Raw genomic sequence first — 19,804 nt, 5'->3', positions numbered from 1 at the left:
TATTCCTCTACATTTTTGTTAGAGTTAATGACTTTATGTTTTTTTTCAGTGTGCATTGCTGATCTAATAGAATTCTTCTTTATCGATCAGCCTCAGTCTGACCATACATAATCCACGTAAATGGATTGGCTGTAAAATTTTGACAATTATTACCGGTGGTGATGGTTGGCTTGAAGTAGTGTTTACTTGGATTAAACTGGTATATGATTGGTTTTCTTCAAGCTGCCTTGATAGCTGCTAAAAAAAAAAAACATTTAAAACATGCCTTATCATGTTGCACGGATTCCAAAAGAAGTTAAAACTTCATTATTAACAACAGCCATGTGCCAGCCAATTTGTGCTCTTCATGTTGAACAACTCTTGGAAGAACCACTGAAAGAACCAAGGGAACAGAATGTACTCTGGGTGGGGAAGTTCAAAGAGCGTCGTCATAGCACTAGCTCTGATTGAGCGCGCCATGTCCTAAAGGACATAGCTCCCAGACTGAGTCTGTAGCAGATTATGAATGAACCAACATAACCTGACCTCATTCCCACCAATATAAAGGAACCTGGTGCACCTCTCTATTTTGAACCTCGTAGGGGGACTGTGTATAAACACTGCTGTAATTACGACATGGTGAAACCAAAATGTATAAAAATGGCCTTTATTAAAATCTGACAATGTGCACTTTAACCGCATGTAATTTTTTCTATTACAAATCTCAAATTGTTGAGTACAGAGGCAAATAAATAAATGATGGGTCTTTGTCCCAAGCATTATGGAGGGCACTGTATTTGAGGCAGAGATAGATAAATTTTTGATTAGTACAGGTGTCAGAGATTATGGGGACAAGGCAGGAGAATGGGGTTAGAAGGGAGAGATCGATCAACCATGATTGAATGGCGAAGTAGACGTGATGGGCTGAATGGTTTAATCCTCCATCACTTGTGATCTTATGATCCTGACTTATGGGATTTAACAATATCCGGTTAGTTTTTCTTGGTCATCATTATTTAGACTAGATGGTGTTTTTTGTCCTATTTGTCTTTTGTTTTATTAACTGAGCTAGCTAATCCAGGTCTCTAGATTAATAGCCTGATAATTTAACTGCTACATCATCGCCATACTGTTGTACTACTTGTGTAGGAAGGAACTGCAGATGCTGGTTTAAACTGAAGATGGACACAAAATGCTGGTGTAACTCAGCGGGACAGGCAGCATCTCTGGAGAGAAGGAATGGGTGATGTTTTGGGTCGCGACCCTTCTTCAGACTGATGGGTTTTTTCTATGTGTCTCCCTCTCCCCTGACATCAGTCTGAAGAAGGGTCTCGACCCAAAACATCACCCATTCCTTCTCTCCTGAGATGCTGCCTGACCTGCTGAGTTACTCCAGCATTTTGTGAAATAAATACCTGCATTTGTGTCTATCTGTTGTACTACTTGTTCTCTTTATATTTCCAAGGGATCTTTAATGTTTGCCTCAGAGGAGAACTATATTTTGATACTTCTAAAGAATGCAACAAAACATAAACCTTCCTCTGAGCAATCCTCTATTATTCCTAGTAAGCTTCAAACTCTACTTTCCTCCCTATAATCTACTTAAGTTTTTATTTATTGGCTAATTCCTCAAGCTGGATTTTCCACCCACTGGCTAATAACTGATAGGAATGTTTTTGTTTAGTTTAGTATAGAGATACAGCACAGAAACAGACCCTTTGACCCACCAAATCTGCGCCGACTAGCGATCCCCGCACATTAACACTATCCTACACAAACTAGGGACAATTTACAATTGTCAAGAAATTAACCCACAAACCTGTACGTCTTTGGAGGGTGTGAGGAAACCGGGCATCCTGGAGAAAACCCACATAGGTCATGGGGAGAAAGTAAAACTCCATACAGACAAGCAACCGTAATGAGGATCAAACCCCGGTCGGTCTCTGGCACTGCAAGGCAGCAACTCTACCACTACGCCACCCTTTTACAACCCTTACTTAGGATTTTAGGAATGTGGCCTTGTTTTCCTAAGGCTCCAAATCCATCAAATTTCTTTCTTGGTTCAGACTTTCCACCTTCCTGTAACCTTCAGAGCTTTATAAAGCATTGCTCACCTTTTGACATAGTCTCTGCAACATTGGCAGTGTCTTTCTATAAATGTGCTTTCACCTCGGCTTCCTCTTCTCTCCTTATCTCAGAGCTTTTTGTCTTTTTTGCATCCTTGACCTTTGTCTTCTCATCAAAGCATCTCCCCTCACTCACCTACATGCATCTATCACTTGCTGAAAATGAATGTATTTAAATACATTCTCAGATTATGCATCATATACTTCTTATTTCAACTGTTCGCAGAATCTCAATTTCTAAATGCAAGAAAACATATTCAGATCTATGCTGAGTATTTATATCTTTCAGCATATGCACACAATGGTCACAAGAGGCTTTTTTTTACAGAACATTAAAAAAACATTAAAAAAAAACAGAATTAAATGAGAATTTGTATTATTTGTGGGCAAGCAATATGATCCAGTGATTGTCATTAGTGGCTCAGTGGAGCATGATGAAGATAAGTATAGAACTTCAATTTCCTCTTGGTGAACAATTTGATAGATATAATTGAAATATCATGGGAGAAAACAAAAGATAGAAGCATCGGAACCACTCTGAAAATTTCCTACATGCTTAATAGAATGCTACTCAATGTTGCAATTTATCAAAGCATAACACACACACACACACACACACACACACACACACACACACACACACACACACACAGAGTGGATTAAAGTAATGTGTCAAAAAATGGGAAAAGACAAATTGTATGTGTGACATGACATTTGAATTGCAAAATGAACATTTCTTGGGTTAAGAAGTCATCACAGTGTTCCCCGGGTATGTAAAATGAAGCTTTGCACTCAGCTTTGCTTGCAAGGTTGTTAGTTGGTCTGGACACACAAGAACACAAGAAAACAGGAGCAGGCCTCCAGGCACCTCAAGCCTGTACCACAATTCAATACGATGGAGACCTTCATGCCAGCTCCCCATAACTCTCCGTTCCTTGATCGTTCAAATATGTATCTATCTCCACCTTAAATATATCAAATGATCTGGCCTCAACCGAGAATTCAAAAAATTCACTGTGTAGGCAGGAACCAGAGATGCTGGTTTATACCGAAGATAGACATAAAGTGCTGGTGCAACTCGCGGGTCAGGGAGCATCTTTGGAGAAAAGGAACAGGTGATGTTTTGGGTCGGAACTCTTCTGAGTCGGAAGAAGGGTTCTGATCTGAAACGTCACCTGGTCCTTTTCTCCAGAGATGTTGCCTGACCTGCAGAGTTGCTCCAGCACCTTGTGTCTAAAAATTCACTACTCTCCGAGAGAAAAAAAAGCTCCACACACCTCAGTTTTAAATGACTGGCTCCTTATGTTGTAGCTATGTCTCCTTGTCAGTGACTTTCTCAGCAGACACTGACAGAAAATTAAGCAGAACTAGATCAAGAGAAAAGTGGACATCAGATTTATTCGTTGTTGTACTCTGCCACCACTTTCTAGCACAAAATTTCTAAAACCAAACTTGCAAATCTTTTAATTAAATAGTACCAAATAATATTTATGATTTGGAGAGACAAGGAACTGCAGAGGAACTGCTGGACTATTGAGAATAACACAAAATGCTAGACGAACCCAGTGGGTCAGACAGCATCAGTGAAGGGTATTTCGAGTCAGTACCCGACTGCACACTGCTCAGTCTGACGAAGTGTACCAACCCAAAATGCCGTCTGCCAATTCCCTCTACACATCCTGTCTTAGTTTGGAGATACACCACGGAAACAAGCCCGTCGGTCCCCCAAATCCACACTGATTTTTCAAGAATCACCAAAGTCAGGAGTGGTCCCAGAGGACTGGAAAATTGCAAATGTTATTTCACTGTTCAAGAAGGGAGATAGGAAAAAGAGGGTAAACTATAGGCTGGTTTGCCTGATGTTAGTGGTTTGAAAGATTTTATAGTCCATTAAGGATGAGGTTTCTGAGTAGTATGATAAAATAGGCCGCACGGTTTTGTGATGGGGAGGTCTTGCTTGACAAATCTTTTGGAATTCTTCGCGGAAGTAAATAGCAGGATAGACAAAGGAGAGTCAGTGTAAGTTTGTTTTATTTGGATTTTCAGAAGGCTTTTGATAAAGGGCTCCATGTGATGCTGCGAAACAAGATGAGAGCCGATAGTTTTCGATGGAAGATACCAGCATGGATAGAAGAATGGCTAAAAGGCAGAAGGCAAAGAATAGAAAAATAAAGGGAACTTTTTCTGGTTGGCTACTGGTGACTCGTGGTGTTCCGCTCCTCTTCATGTTGTATATCAATTATTTGAATGAGGAAATTGAAGGCTTTGTGGCCATGTGAATCTGTGGAATCCTTTGCCACAGACGACAGTGATCGGCAGGCTCTTGATTAGTAAGGGCGTTAAAGGTTACGGGGAGAAGGTCGGAGAATGGGGTTAGGAGGGAAAGATCGATCAGCTATGATTGAATGGTAAAGTATTGATGGGCCGAATTGCTTAATTCTGCTTCTATGATTTATGACCTTATGATGTTAATAACCTCTTCACACTGTCTGTGTTATCCCACTTTCTCATCAACCCCCTGCACATTAGGGGCAATTTACAGGGGACAATTAATTTACACACCACACATCTTTGGGATGTGGGAGGATCGCACAGGGGCACCCTGAGGAGCACCCAGGGGCAACCCACGCAACTACAGAGAGAACGTGCAAACTCCACAGAGAGCACCCAAGGTCAGGCTCGAACCAGTCTCTGGTGCTGCAAGGCTTTAGCTCTCTCTAGTAGTTGCACCACTGGGCCGCCCTCTCTGACCTGCTGAGTACCTCCAGCACTTTGTGGTTTTGCTCAATGTTTTTAATTTGATCAGTAACATTAAACTTCTCTGCCTGCTATCCAAGTCTCCTCATTAATTGAAGAGTTTATATCAGAATACTAAAATAGATAACAGAGAGTTCATGCTTAGTAAAATAATATTATAGCATTTCAATTTTCCAGTTTAAAAAGATACATAATATCTGATGTTAAGCAATATCAGTTATTCCTCAAGCTGCTTTTCCATTTTGAGTTGCCTGAGTTTTAAATCAACCAAAAATTTTAAAAAGCACCCACAATTAAGCAGGTGCATGACAAACGGAACCAATGCAACAGTCTGAAATCTACACTTGTAATGTTGTGCTATGCTGATTATCAGCAATGCTGTCAAAAATAACTCTCACTTTAGCACCAGTTAGATTAAGCAATACCACACAAGAAAAATTGTACATCCTGGTTAGCAAACGTTAGGTTTATCTCTGGCCTTGATCGTACCATGTGAGACCTTCATGGAGTCTTTGACAGATGAAACATAAATTCTGCACAATACTGAAGTGTGTTATGATTCTGCATATTATCAGAATCATTATACCCTGCATAATAAAGAGGGCAGAACCTCCAACAGAAGAAGACTCAAAGTGCTGGAGTAACTCAGCGGGTCAGGCAGCACCTCTGGAGAAAAACGATGGGTGACGTTTTGGGTCAGGACCATTATTTAGCACTTTGTATCTTTTTTTATAAACTAGCACCTGCAGTTCCTTGTGTCTACATCCTCGAGCTGCATTAAATAATCACCCAGAGGACATTTTGTGTTGCTGGATTATTCCCATTTACAAATCTTTTCTGCCACTGACAAAGATTAATCTTCAATCTACAGATAACTGAACAAAGCAAAGTCTATGCCTTTAAGCTATTTCAAACATTAGTTAACAAAAGCTATTACAAATTCTCTATTAACAAGTAATAAACATCAAGCTTCAAATGAAAAATGTTATATGCAGGAACTACTAGTTAAAAGTATAATCACCAGTCGAGTTTCTCCTGCATTTAATTTGAATCCCAGCGAACAAAGCTGGCACACATGACTGTGAAAGCTCATTCTGACATACTAATTGTGAACAGGTCTGGACCTGAATGCAATGCCATGTGAACAGCTGGTACTCTTCAACCAGAAGAAATGAGTTTGAACAGCAGTGTTGCTGTATGTCAGCTACCGGTCCAGCAAAAACCACAACAAAAAGGTGTCACTGCCACAACTCATGTCTTTCATACAATCAGCAGCAGTTAACCTCTTTCCAGCCAAGGACATTTGGGAATGGTGTCAAGAATTCTCACATTTTCTTAACTCAGGCTAAACTTGAACACCGAAAGCAAATTGGCCATGAGAGATAAGATGGGGACTGAGTTCCAGGCAAGTATCTTTTTTTTCCTGAATATTATATAAATATGGGAAGAAGGATTTAAAGTTATATTATCGAACCCCTGCCAATAAAAACCAGCAGGACAGAATTGCTCTAGTCTTGGAGATCCTTCTGACTGGAGAACTGTATGTAATGTTTTATCATATTTCATTCATAACCTTTTTCATTTGAAGCTTGATGTTTATTACATGCTAATAGAGAATTTGTAAGAGCTTTTGTTAACTAATGTTTGAAATAGTTTAATTAAGAAACATTTGAATATGTACATGGATAGGAAAGGTTTGGACAGATATGGGCCAAATGCAGACAGTTGGGACGTGTAAAATGAGCATGTCGGTCAACTTGGGCTGAAGAGCCTGTTTCCACACTGTATGACTATAAATGAATGGGAGGCAATAATCTGCATGGTCGCTCCAAATACACTCAAAGTCCCGTAAATTCAATTGTCCTCTGTTCTGGTCATTTAATCAAATCAAATCAAATCAAATTGCTTTTATTGTCATTCAAAAATAAATTTGAACGAAATTGTCGTTATCATGCAATCACAAACAATAAAGAGCACAAGACATGCAACCACACAAGTTTAAAACAGACAACCATCACAGTGATCCCTCCAGGCACACCCTCACTGTGATGGAAGGCAAGAAAAGTCTTATCTCCTCCTCCGTTCCTCTCCCGCGGTCAGGCAGTCAAACTGCCTCGAGGCGATCGAGGCTCCCGACTCCCGAAGCCCCCGCCGGGCGATGGAAGGTCCCAGGCTGAGCCGTGCAGGCCGATGAAAGTCCTGAGCCCCTACCGGGCGATGGAAAGTGCCGCGGCCGAACCACGCAGGGCGATGAAGGTCCTGCGAACGAGTCGATCGAGCCTCGCAATTTGGGGCGGTTGAAGCTGCTACGGCTGGAGCTCCCGAAAGCCGGTCGCCAGCCAGGGATCTGCGAGCTCCCGATGTTGCGGTCCACAGGGCCCGCGGCCGAAGCCTCTGAGATGGTAAGTCCAGGCCCTGCGACCGGAGCCTTCAAAGTCGTTCCCAGCTGGAGGCAGCCAACTCCACGGTGTTAGGCCGTAGCGTGAACGGAGATACGACATAGAAAAAGGTCGCATCTCTGTTGAGGAGATTTAAAACAAAAGGTTTCCCCAACCCCCCCCCACATATACACGGCTAAAAATAGGTCATTACATTACATACATTTAAACGCTAACAATACACAAAAAAAGAAAAAGACAGACAGACTGCCGGTGAGCCGCAGCCGCAAGGCGCAGCCACTTCCGGAACTTTACTGTAGAGATACAGTGCAGTAATAGGCCATTGGGCCCATCGAGTCCGCTCCGACCAGTGATCATCCCGTCCACTAACACTATCCTACACACTGGGGACAAATTACAATTTTACTGAAGTCAATTAACTTACAAACCTGTATGTCTTTGGAGTGTGGGAGGAAACCGGAACACCCGTAGAAAACCCACATGGTCACAGGGAGAACGTACAAACTCTGTACAGACAGCACCCTTGGTCAGGATCGAACCTGGGTTTCTGGCACTGTAAGGCAGCAACTCTACTGCTGTGCCGCTGTGCCGTCCCTAAATTATTCTTAGGCAGAATGTAAACACTGCACGGTTCCTTGTTTCTTTTACTGCTCATATGAAGATAAAGTTAATGGAAACCTTTATCTTGGTGAGTTTCCATTTATCAAACAACATGATGGGAAGTGTGTGCTTCTGTGCTCCCAGTGAAAGTAACATTCAACATCACAGAGAAAGGATTGAGATCTTTAAAACAATCAATAAATTCTGTCCAGGTGGACCATGATTGCCATGAAAGGATTGGGGGAATTTCATAATGTCCCCAAAACAGTTGAATTACAGTCTAGAAAGTACTTCTCTTGGCAGGATGCCAAACTGAGCAGTAAGAGTAGCTTTGCTGTAAGGCGTTCAAAGTGGGATAAGCCCCATGAAACGCAAGTCCTCTTAAGTTTATAGAAGGTGGGTCATACCACTCATCAGAGTCTCCTCGTGTTTGCTTGATTATCCTTGAAACAGATCTTTTTTGACTTACGATCTAAAGTACATCGCTCCTAATTTACTCCTCCTGAGGCAACGAGGACTACGAAACAATGGTTGAAAGAGCCTTTATGTTGCATCACATTGACATGGGGCCAGCTTGATTTTATCATGGCTCTTTACTTGTACGGTACAAACCTGTGGATATATATTTTGTTAAATCAAAACAAAAAATATTTAATTTTACAATTAAAAACTCCACCCTCAGCTCTTTAGCAGGTTTCTTGTGAAAAGTCCTTTTTTTTGGTAAAATGTATCAAGTGATTTTTTTTCTCTATCTAGTCATTTACAGCAAACCCCACTAATTAGCTGACATACATCTGATTTGTACGCTAAGCATTGAATTTCTTGTACCAAGAAATGGTTACAGTGATAATAACCATTATTCACACTTTGAAGAAAACTAACCTCAATTTTACAAAAAATCTGCCAAAATATTTACTATCATGGTTCAACAAAATAATTTAAAGCAAAAAGTTTGAACTCCATCTTTAGATTCGTCGATGACACCACCATTGTTGGACGAATTATAGATGATGATGATCCAGAGGATAGGAGGGAGATTGATCGACTGACCAAATGGTGCCAGAACAACAATCTTGCTCTCAACATTCTTTAAGACCAAGGAACTGATTGTGGACTTTGTTAGACAGGGATGTGGATCCACAAACCCATCAGTGGTGGAGAGAGTTAAAAAAAAAAAAATTCCTGGGTGTGGATGTCTCATAGATACTATTTGAACTGCTGTATTTAGAACAATTTGGGTTTATATTTCAGTTTTCCCTTTTGTCCAGATTATTATGCTCTTTCATGCTTTGATAACAATGAGATTGAACTATTTTCAACAAAAAGAATATCATACAGCACAGAAATGGGGCCTTTCAGCCCACCTCGTTCGCGCTGACTGCGATGCTCATCTACATGAATCCCATTTGCCTGCATGAAGCCCATACCCCTCCTTGCCTTTTATATCCAAGTGCCTTTTAATCAGGCAGAATGCAATCATTCTGCTGCTAGCAGCTTGTCTTGCAGCTTGTTCCAGAAAACTACCAGGCTTTGTGTGAAAAGCTTACCCTTCAGATCTTCTTTACATTTCTCCCTTTGCACCTGAAACATTCAGCCCTCCATTCCAGGCAACATCCTGGTGAATATCTTCTTCGCAGTCTCTGTGCCATCACATCTTTCCTGCAGTGTGGCAACCAGACTGGAGATAATAGTCCAAGTGAGGTCTAACCAATGATTTATACAGCTACAATAATGACACCACATCTGGAGGCAGCATAGTGGCACAGCAGTAGAGTTGCTGTCTAACAGCACCAGAGACCAGGTTCAATCCTGACTATGGGTGCTGTGTGCACTGTGCTTCTGTAAATTGTTCCAAGTGTGTAGGATAAAGCTAGTAAAGGATTACTGGTCGGTGGGCCGAAGCGCCTGCTTCCATGTATCTCCAAAGTAAAGTCTAAACTCTTATACTCAATGCCTCAGCCGATGAAGCAAGCATCCAAATACCTTTCTCACTGCCCTATTTACCGGTGCTTTCATTTGCGGAGAGCTACGGAGTTGCACTCTCTGTACATCAATGCTCCTGAGGTCCCTGTCATTTTCTCCATATGCCATACCAGTATATGACTTCCCAAAGTGCATTACCACATACTTGACAGGATAAAATTCCAGTGGTACTGTTCAGCCTTGTTGTTTACAGAAAAACATGGGACAAGATTTTATAGACAATAGACAATAGGTGCAGGAGTAGGCCATTCAGCCCTTCGAGCCAGCACCGCCATTCAATGCGATCATGGTTGATCACTCTCAATCAGTACCCCGTTCCTGCCTTCTCCCCATACCCCCTCACTCCGCTATCCTTAAGAGCTCTATCCAGCTCTCTCTTGAAAGCATCCAACAAACTGGCCTCCACTGCCTTCTGAGGCAGAGAATTCCACACCTTCACCACTCTCTGACTGAAAAAGTTCTTTCTCATCTCCGTTCTAAATGACCTACCCCTTATTCTTAAACTGTGGCCCCTTGTTCTGGACTCCCCCAACATTGGGAACATGTTTCCTGCCTCTAATGTGTCCAATCCCCTAATTATCTTATATGTTTCAATAAGATCCCCCCTCATCCTTCTAAATTCCAGTGTATACAAGCCTAATTGCTCCAGCCTTTCAACATACGACAGTCCCGCCATTCCGGGAATTAACCTAGTGAACCTACGCTGCACGCCCTCAATAGCAAGAATATCCTTCCTCAAATTTGGAGACCAAAACTGCACACAGTACTCCAGGTGCGGTCTTACCAGGGCCCGGTACAACTGTAGAAGGAACTCTTTGCTCCTATACTCAACTCCTCTTGTTATGAAGGCCAACATTCCATTGGCTTTCTTCACTGCCTGCTGTACCTGCATGCTTCCTTTCAGTGACTGATGCACTAGGACACCCAGATCTTGTTGAACATCCCCTCTTCCTAACTTGACACCATTCAGATAATAATCTGCCTTTCTATTCTTGCTTCCAAAGTGAATAACCTCACACTTATCTACATTAAACTGCATCTGCCATGTATCCGCCCACTCACACAACCTGTCCAAGTCACCCTGCAGCCTTATTGCATCTTACTCACAATTCACACTACCCCCCAGCTTAGTATCATCTGCAAATTTGCTAATTTTTTGATGACGGTCAAGTAGTCTGAGCTCCTCAGTCATCGTTTTAAACTATGCTATTTTTTCAAGTGTGGTCCTGGATGCTCCCTCAGGGAGCTCAAAAACCCGGACATTCAGACTTTAAAATGGCTCCTTCCCACAGCAAGCAGACTCCTGAACTAATCAACTCTTTCACATCCCCTTCACAGAAATATTGCCATGCTCTTACTTTTATTTTATTTTATTCTGCTGTTTTCTTCATAGTTGCACTTATTGTTGTATCTGTCATTAAAGTATACTGTTTACAAGCTTCATGTGAACATGACATTTCATTGAATCCTGGTATGTAGAACAATAAACTACTCCGAATCTGAATCTGTAAACACAAGAGAGTTGCCAGCATCTAACAAAGGTCAGGCCTCAAAACAGCTCTAAACTAATAAGAACTCCAGTGAATAGATGCCTGTTCATTATCATACAGAATATGTGTCATCTCCAAATATGAATTTGTACGTTCAGTGACTCTCGAAGTGTCTTTTTCCTCAGGACACCATTAAGAAGCTAATGTGTGTGACAGCAACAACTGTACATTTGCAATGGGAAATTGTTTCTGACCACCTCCCTTCAAACTCTATGGAAAAAAAACTGCAGATGCTGGTTTAAATTGAAGGTTGAAGCGGGACACGTGTCAAGCAAAGTTTTCTTTGTTCCTCAAGCACCATACAGCTCCCCAAACCCCCAACCAGTTCAACTCCTCCTGGAACCACTACCAACGACTATTATTTCCAACAGTCTGTAATTCTTGGACTACATGTGCTTATCATGAGTAAATTCTGCTATTTATAGAAATTCCAATCCACAAACCCATTCCCCAAACTTTACAGATGTCCTAACATTCATATGAAATATATTTGAGCCTTTGAAAATCAAGTATTTCCTATTCAGTGTGAGGAAAAGGAAGCCATCCTGATCAATCAAATTGCTTCTGATTCAATTATTTACAAGTGTATTGGTGGAAATGATCACCATTTGACATTTATCTTGAAGTACTATCTTCACACTCAGGCCACATTGCATCCTGTTGTAGCATGCCCACTTGGATCAATTTAGAATCGATCCACCTACTTGGTCATCAATAGGTGCTGCAGGACGTTAGTAGCAGCAGGACCATATTCTACCACAACTTGTATCCCCAGGCCAAGGCACATACATAAGAAAACAGTGGCAGGAACAAAAGTAGGCCATATAACCCTTCAAGCCTGACTTGTCCTTTATCAAGACCCTGACTGATTGATATTCTACGAGGGTCATTTTCCTGTACTTTTTCCAATATCCCTTTTGATTCCTTTCATATCTTTTTAATTTATCTATATTTTGAATGAACCTAGTGACTGCGTTTCCTCAACCCTCTGGGGTAGAGAACAACAAAGATTCCCACCCACGTCATGAAGCCGTAAATGGTCTGTTCCTTATTTTCAATCTGTCTCCGGATCCTCAACTCCTCAGCCAGGGGAAATACATTCCAGCTTGTCATGGTCTTTAAGAATCATGCAAAGTTTCAATGAGATCTCCTTTCTTTCTTCTAAACTCAAGAGAATATTGTCCTGACGACACAAAAAGCTCTATATTACCATCTTTATCTCTTGTTTCTCTTTCCCCTGACTCTTAGTCTGAAGAAGGGTCTCGACCCGAAACATCACATTCCTTTCCTCCAGAGATGCTGCCTGACTTGCTGAGTTACTCCAGCATTTTGTGTCTATTTTCAATTTAAACCAGCATCTGCAGTTCCTTCTGAAACAGAATATTGCCCCTGTCTGCTCAAACCCACCATCCCCAGACAAAGTCCAACCCCATACCTCGCCTATCCATTCCCTCTACAGATGCTGCCTGACCCACTAAGTTGTTCCAACATTGTGTTTTGCTCGTGATTCCAGCATCTGCAGTTTTTTTGCTTCTCCCTGGAACTAGTCTAGTCAAACTGTCCAACTGTTCTCTGGCACGGATATCCTTTTGAAGAAAAGACCAACATTTTACACCATATGCCAGGTATGGACTATACAACTGCAATAAGACATTGTCACTCCTATAATTAAATCCCATGATAATAAATGCTAACATATCATTTGCCCTTCTTGCACTTGTTGCAACTGCATATTGACCTTCAGGAACTAGTGCACCAATACATATCTGTTCCTTTCAGCATTAATGCTACCAAATCTCCAACCATGTTAACAACCCTGTTTCATCTGCTTTGTGTACCAAAATAGATGAGCTGACATATTTCCACTTTAGATTCCAACTACCATGTTCTCACCACTCACCTAATGTGTCCACGTTATCTGAAGACTCTTTACATCCTCCTCTGTACTCACAATCCTATTTAGGTTTGCATAGAGAAACATAGCATTTTATTCCCTCAGCCAAATTATCGATACAGATTGTGAACGGTCTAAGCACCGATCTGTGCTGTATTCCATTAGTCACTGCCTGCTAACCCGAGGTGGATCCGTTTAGTTTCGTTTTGTTTGGAGATACAGCGTGGAAACAGGCCCATTTGGCACATGAGTCCACGCTGACCATCGATTAATGGTACTATGTTATTCCACTTTCTTATCCATTCCCTACACATTAGGGCAATTTTACAGGGTCCAATTAACCTAGAAATCCCCATGTCTTCAGAATATGGCAGGAAAACTGAGCAATAGACAATAGACAATAGGTGCAGGAGTAGGCCATTCAGCCCTTCGAGCCAGCACCGCCATTCAATGCGATCATGGCTGATCACTCTCAATCAGTACCCCGTTCCTGCCTTCTCCCCATACCCCCTCACTCCGCTATCCTTAAGAGCTCTATCCAGCTCTCTCTTGAAAGCATCCAACGAACTGGCCTCCACTGCCTTCTGAGGCAGAGAATTCCACACCTTCACCACTTTCTGACTGAAAAGGTTCTTCCTCATCTCCGTTCTAAATGGCCTACCCCTTATTCTTAAACTGTGGCCCCTTGTTCTGGACTCCCCCAACATTGGGAACATGTTTCCTGCCTCTAATGTGTCCAATCCCCTAATTATCTTATATGTTTCAATAAGATCCCCCCTCATCCTTCTAAATTCCAGTGTATACAAGCCTAATTGCTCCAGCCTTTCAACATACGACAGTCCCGCCATTCCGGGAATTAACCTAGTGAACCTACGCTGCACGCCCTCAATAGCAACCGGAGGAAATATACGCGGTCACAGGGAGAACATGCAAACTCCACTCAGACAGCACCCGAGGTCAGGAACAGATCCAGGTCTCTACCAGCTGCACCACTGTGCTGTCAAGATCTACTTCTGAAATAGAAATCTGAGAGCTAATGGTACTAACCACAAACTTAGTGAATCTAACATCACAAGCCCTTTCCTCATAATTGTGCCATGCTGTGTTATTAATAATTAACGATATTTAATCACCTTGAAAGAAGTAACATGGTTATGTGTGAATGCAACTTTTCAACAAAAAAGTATGCACGCCAAATGCACATACGATATTAAATATTAGAATAAATGATTATACATTAGTCTTACTGGAGTGATTCATAAAAATAACGTAACTGGATTCAAATAGGCCTGGCCTGGCCATTTACTAAGTAGTATATTATTTGCAAACATTTTTCTTCGTCCAACAACATTTTCTATTCCAGAAATGCCCAGTTGGAGAATGGAGTAATTTTCTGTACAACTAAACTATCTAGCTTGATCAAATATAACAAATTTAAAAAGTGATTTTATCTGACCAACTGAAAGTTAATGAAACCATTCAGCTATGCAATTGACGTTTCACTAGTTTAATTCAAATAGCTGATTCCCTGAGAAAAACACCCTGTTTTGTAATGTTGTTTTATCCTTATGATTCCCTTTATGATATCTGTGGTATCTACAGGTTTGTGAACAAATGATTCAGCACTAATTCACAGTTATAATCATTCTGTGAATTTCCAGTTAGCACATACACATTTCAAATCCAACAGGTTCCAGCTGCTGGCATTGTGTGAGGAATTTGTGTGATGAAATGCATTTTCTTTAAAAAAAAACCTCTTCCATCTTCATTACCAGGTGAGTACTCATTCAATAAAAATAAATAATTTCCCAATATTTCAGAAGGCCACCAATGATATTCACATTTTAAAGTTGAGCAGTGTCCAGTTTCCTTGTATTTAAAGTCACGTCGTTCTTTCAGAATCCAAACAAGAAACACAACCCATGAATTTATAGAAAATCTTACACAAGACCATGTTCAAAAGAACGTTATAGGCAGTGTGGTACTTAAAAGTACTGTTGATGTTACAATTTAGGAATATTAAATGGAATTGATCTTTACCTGTCCTCATTGAAGCGCCGTCCAATAAAGACTTTACATTTGTCAGCTGGAAGGCAGGCAGCTAGCAAAGGAACAGTCCGCAGCGCTCGACCCGCCTGAGTTAAGAAAACAAAATGGCATTTAGAGTTTTGGACCTTTGGATTTGACAATTTCACTTCTGAAATTACAATCCACAAACCCATTCCCCAAACTTTACAGATGTCCTAACATTCATATGAAATATATTTGAGCCTTTGAAAATCAAGTATTTCCTATTCAGTGTTCCTTTCAGCATTAATGCTACCAAATCTCCAACCATGTTAACAACCCTGTTTCATCTGCTTTGTGTACCAAAATAGATGAGCTGACATATTTCCACTTTATATTCCAACTACCATGTTCTCACCACTCACCTAATGTGTCCACGTTATCTGAAGACTTTTTACATCCTCCTCTGTACTCACAATCCTATTTAGATTTGCATAGAGAAACATAGCATTTTATTCCCTCAGCCAAATTGTCGATACAGATTGTGAACGGCCTAAGCACCGATCTGTGCTGTATCCCATTAGTCACTGCCTGCTAACCCGAGGTGGATCCGTTTAGTTTCGTTTTGTTTGGAGATACAGCGTGGAAACAGGCCCATTTGGCCCATGAGTCCACGCTGACCATCGATTAATGGTACTATGTTATTCCACTTTCTTATCCATTCCCTACACATTAGGGCAATTTTACAGGGGCCAATTAACCTAGAAATCCCCATGTCTTCGGGATATGACAGGAAAACTGAGCACCCGGAGGAAATATACGCGGTCACAGGGAGAACATGCAAACTCCACTCAGACAGCACCCGAGGTCAGGAACAGATCCAGGTCTCTACCAGCTGCACCACTGTGCTGTCAAGATCTACTTCTGAAATAGAAATCTGAGAGCTAATGGTACTAACCACAAACTTAGTGAATCTAGCATCACAAGCCCTTTCCTCATAATTGTGCCATGCTGTGTTATTGATAGTTAAGGATATTTAATCACCTTGAAAGAAATAACATGGTTATGTGTGAAAGAAAGGTTTTCTAAACTAAAATTTTGTAGTTTCTCTCTCATCACAATCCTCTTATTAAATGTCCATAACTAACTGGTACCCACAGGTTACCATATTCAAAACATCATTCTATATAAGAAAAACACAGTTCAATTTCATTTTCTATATTCCTCTATTATTGCTATCAAGTCAGAGGAGTGACACTGACTTAATAGGAATGTAGAAAAGTAGAAAACCAGGTGCACTGAAAAATGAGATGCTAACCTGCTAAGGTTAAATACCAGATGACATGCATGCTGAACAGTCCCATGAACAACAGATTAGATTTGCAGACCTGATAAAACTGTTTGAATAATAGTGAATTATTTTAAAAAGATGAGATTATTCCATGAATATTCAATCCACAATGATAGAGCACAGCGTGTGATGGTGAATCTGTGTAATTCTTTGCCACAGAAAGCTGTGGAGACCAAGTCAGTGAATATATTTAAGGCAGAGATATATAGATTCTTGATTCGTATGGCTGTCAAAGGTTATGGGGAGAAGGCAGGAGAAGGAGGGCGAGGAGGGTTATGGGGTTAGGAGTGCGAGAAAGATCAGCCATGATTGAATGGCAGAGTAACTTAAAGGGCCGAATGGCCCAATTCTGCTGCTATCACTTATGATCTTACGAGCATGTCAGTGCAAGAGAGAAGACATCTTGCAAAAGTAAATTTAAAAAATGAATTCCAGAGTTAAGTTGAGAGTAGCTTGACATTTAACTGAAGCAAAAGCATAAATGCTAGAAGAACAAGCAACATCTGGGGGAAGAGAAACCAGCTAAAGTTTCAAGTCAAAGCCCTTCTTCTGAAATGAGAAAGAGAGAAAGCAAGTTGTATATAGCCCAATGGAAATGGAAGGCCCCGATGCAGGGACAACCAGAAACACGACAGTTCCTCCCCACCAACCTCCCCTCCTTCCCACTCCCACAAATATGACTTGACCCATGAGGGTTCCTCCAGAAGTTTGAATTTTGGTCTAAGTAACAGTGAAGGTGAGGGAGGGCAATATATGGAACAATGGGAATGGGTAATGAAGTGAAAGGAATGGATATCTGAGCTTCATTATCTGTGTAATTTGTTGAAAACATTGTGAAGTCTGAGTGATGTATAACCTGGGGCTTGCTGAGCAAGCCAGAACATATAAATGAAATTATATTCTGACCTGCTGAGCACATCCTATTGAAATAGTTAAACCAATTTACTTTCTCTCTTTCTTAATTCTGATTAAGGGTTGTCAGCCTGAAATGTTAGCTGGCTTCTCTTTCCACAGATTTTGCTTCACAGGTTGAGTTCTGTTTAGTTTAGTTTAATTTAGAGGTACTGTGCGGAAACAGGCCCTTTGGCCAAAGCCGACCAATGATCCCCGCACACTAGCACTATCCTATGCACTAGAGACAATTTACATTTTTTTTTACAAAAGCCAATTAACCTGCAAACCTGCATGACTTGGGAGTGAGGGAGGAAACCGGAGCACCTAGAGATAACCCACGTGGTCACAGGGAAAACGTACTAACTCTGTACAGACAGCACCCATCAGGATCAAACCCGGGTCTCTGGTGCTGTAAGACAGCAACTATACCACTGCGCCACCATGCCATCCCTCAATTTACCGGAGTTTTCTGATTTTATTTCTGAAACCAGCTTTTGCAGTTTCACTTGTTTTCTGACATTTGGCTGTCCACGTCATAAAGAAGACAAAGTAAAATCGGTCAATGGGAATTAGTGCAAAATCCTTCCACCGAATTTTGATACATTGCACAAAAGAGGAGTCATTGGAAACTGCAGATGATGGAATCTTGAGGAAAAACACAAAGTGTTTTGAAAAACACAAACTCAGCAGATCAGTGGTAGGAATGGACAGACGACTGATCAGTCTGAAGAAGGGTCCTGACCCAAAATATATTTTGTCCATTCCCTCCACGATGTTGTCTGACCCACTGAGTTCCACCAGCACTTTGTGTTATAATTGTGGTTAATGGTGGTTAAGCATTTTATATACATTACAAGATTGCTCAAGGCCCAACAATCTTTAACTTTAATCTTTAAGGAAGATTTACATTTATTTAATGCCTTTTATGATTATTTTATACCAATGAATATTTCTCACTGTAATAATGAAAACCTCTAAGTCAACCCCCTCAAACTACGTGACAATGGCCAAATGACCTCTACAGATGAGCCGTAGAAAGCATTTTATCGGGATGCATCACAGCATGGTTTGGGAACAGCTTCACCCAAGACTGCAAGATATTGCAGAGTTGTGGTCACAGCCCAGACCATCACACAAACCAACCTCCCTTGCATTGACCCCATTTACACTTCACTCTGCCGCAGCAAGGCCACCAGAATAATCAAGGATGAATCTCACCCTGGTCGCTCCCCTTCTTCCCACTCCCATTAGGCAAGAGGTACAGAAGAGTGAAAACACACACCTCAGATTCAAGTACAGTTTCTGTTATCCGGTAACTGAACCATCCTATCAACAACAAGAGAGCAGTCCTGAGCTACTATCCACCTCATTAGAGACCCTAGGACTATCTTTAATTGGAGATAAACACAAAAGGCTGGAGTAACTCAGCAGGACAGACAGCATCTCTGGAGAGATGGAATGGGTGATGTTTTGGTTCGAGACCCTTCTTTAGACTGGTTAGGGATAAGTGAAATGAGAGATAGCGAGAGAGGATGTTGTAGAGCTCTTGTCAAAGAGAGGAGGAGAACTTCTTCAAAGTAGGCATACCTTGAGGCGATTTCGTAGTGGAGCGGACAAAATGTGTAAGAAGGAACTGCAGATGCTGGTTTAAACCGAAGATAGACACAAAAAGCTGGAGTAACTCAGCGGGATAGGCAGCATCTCTGGAGAGAAGGAATGGGCGTCGTTTCGGGTCGAGAACCTTCAGACTGGTTAGTTAGACTTTTACTGGAATTTATCTTGCACTAAAACGTTAATCCCTTTATCATGTGTCTGTACATTGTGGATGGCTCGAATGTAATCATGTTTAGTCTGTCCGCTGACTGGTTCGCAAGCAAAAAAATGCTTTTCACTGCACCTTGGTACACGTGACAATAAACTGAACTAAAGTGAAATTATTGTTTTGGATTGTGCCGATTCAGGGATGAATATTGGGCAGGATGGTCGGGATATATTCTTTTCCTTTAAGATAGCAACAAGGGATCTCCAATGCCCATTCAAGAGAGCAGATGGGATTTGGAAGACAGCATTGCTCAATGCATAGCATCATCTCAGTCGATGTACATTTTTGTGTTCACTTTTCGCCAGTGGCAGAGTTACCAGCTGAGTCCCACCTGACACCAGGTCAGATGTGGTGATGTTTCCTGCCAATTACAGTGTTCAGTTCCATTCACAATTTTCCACATCCCCAAGACCCAAGCAACATTAAATATTAGCTTCCTAAG

General features: G+C 41.3%; 1 protein-coding gene across 2 annotated transcripts in view; it reads right to left on the bottom strand.

Moving 5' to 3' along the window:
* The window catches only part of dtwd2 (DTW motif tRNA-uridine aminocarboxypropyltransferase 2), a 119,291-nt gene that overhangs the window by 54,505 nt on the left and 44,982 nt on the right, over nucleotides 1-19,804 (bottom strand). For both annotated transcript variants that reach the window (XM_078396301.1, XM_078396302.1), the window contains exon 3: nucleotides 15,329-15,423. In XM_078396301.1, coding sequence (XP_078252427.1) covers nucleotides 15,329-15,423 — 95 coding nt within the window. The remainder of the gene's footprint in view (nucleotides 1-15,328; nucleotides 15,424-19,804) is intronic.

The sequence above is a fragment of the Rhinoraja longicauda genome, chromosome 3, assembly GCF_053455715.1.
Source record: "Rhinoraja longicauda isolate Sanriku21f chromosome 3, sRhiLon1.1, whole genome shotgun sequence".
Lineage (NCBI taxonomy): Eukaryota > Metazoa > Chordata > Chondrichthyes > Rajiformes > Arhynchobatidae > Rhinoraja > Rhinoraja longicauda.
This window is presented reverse-complemented; position numbering and strand designations above follow the sequence as displayed.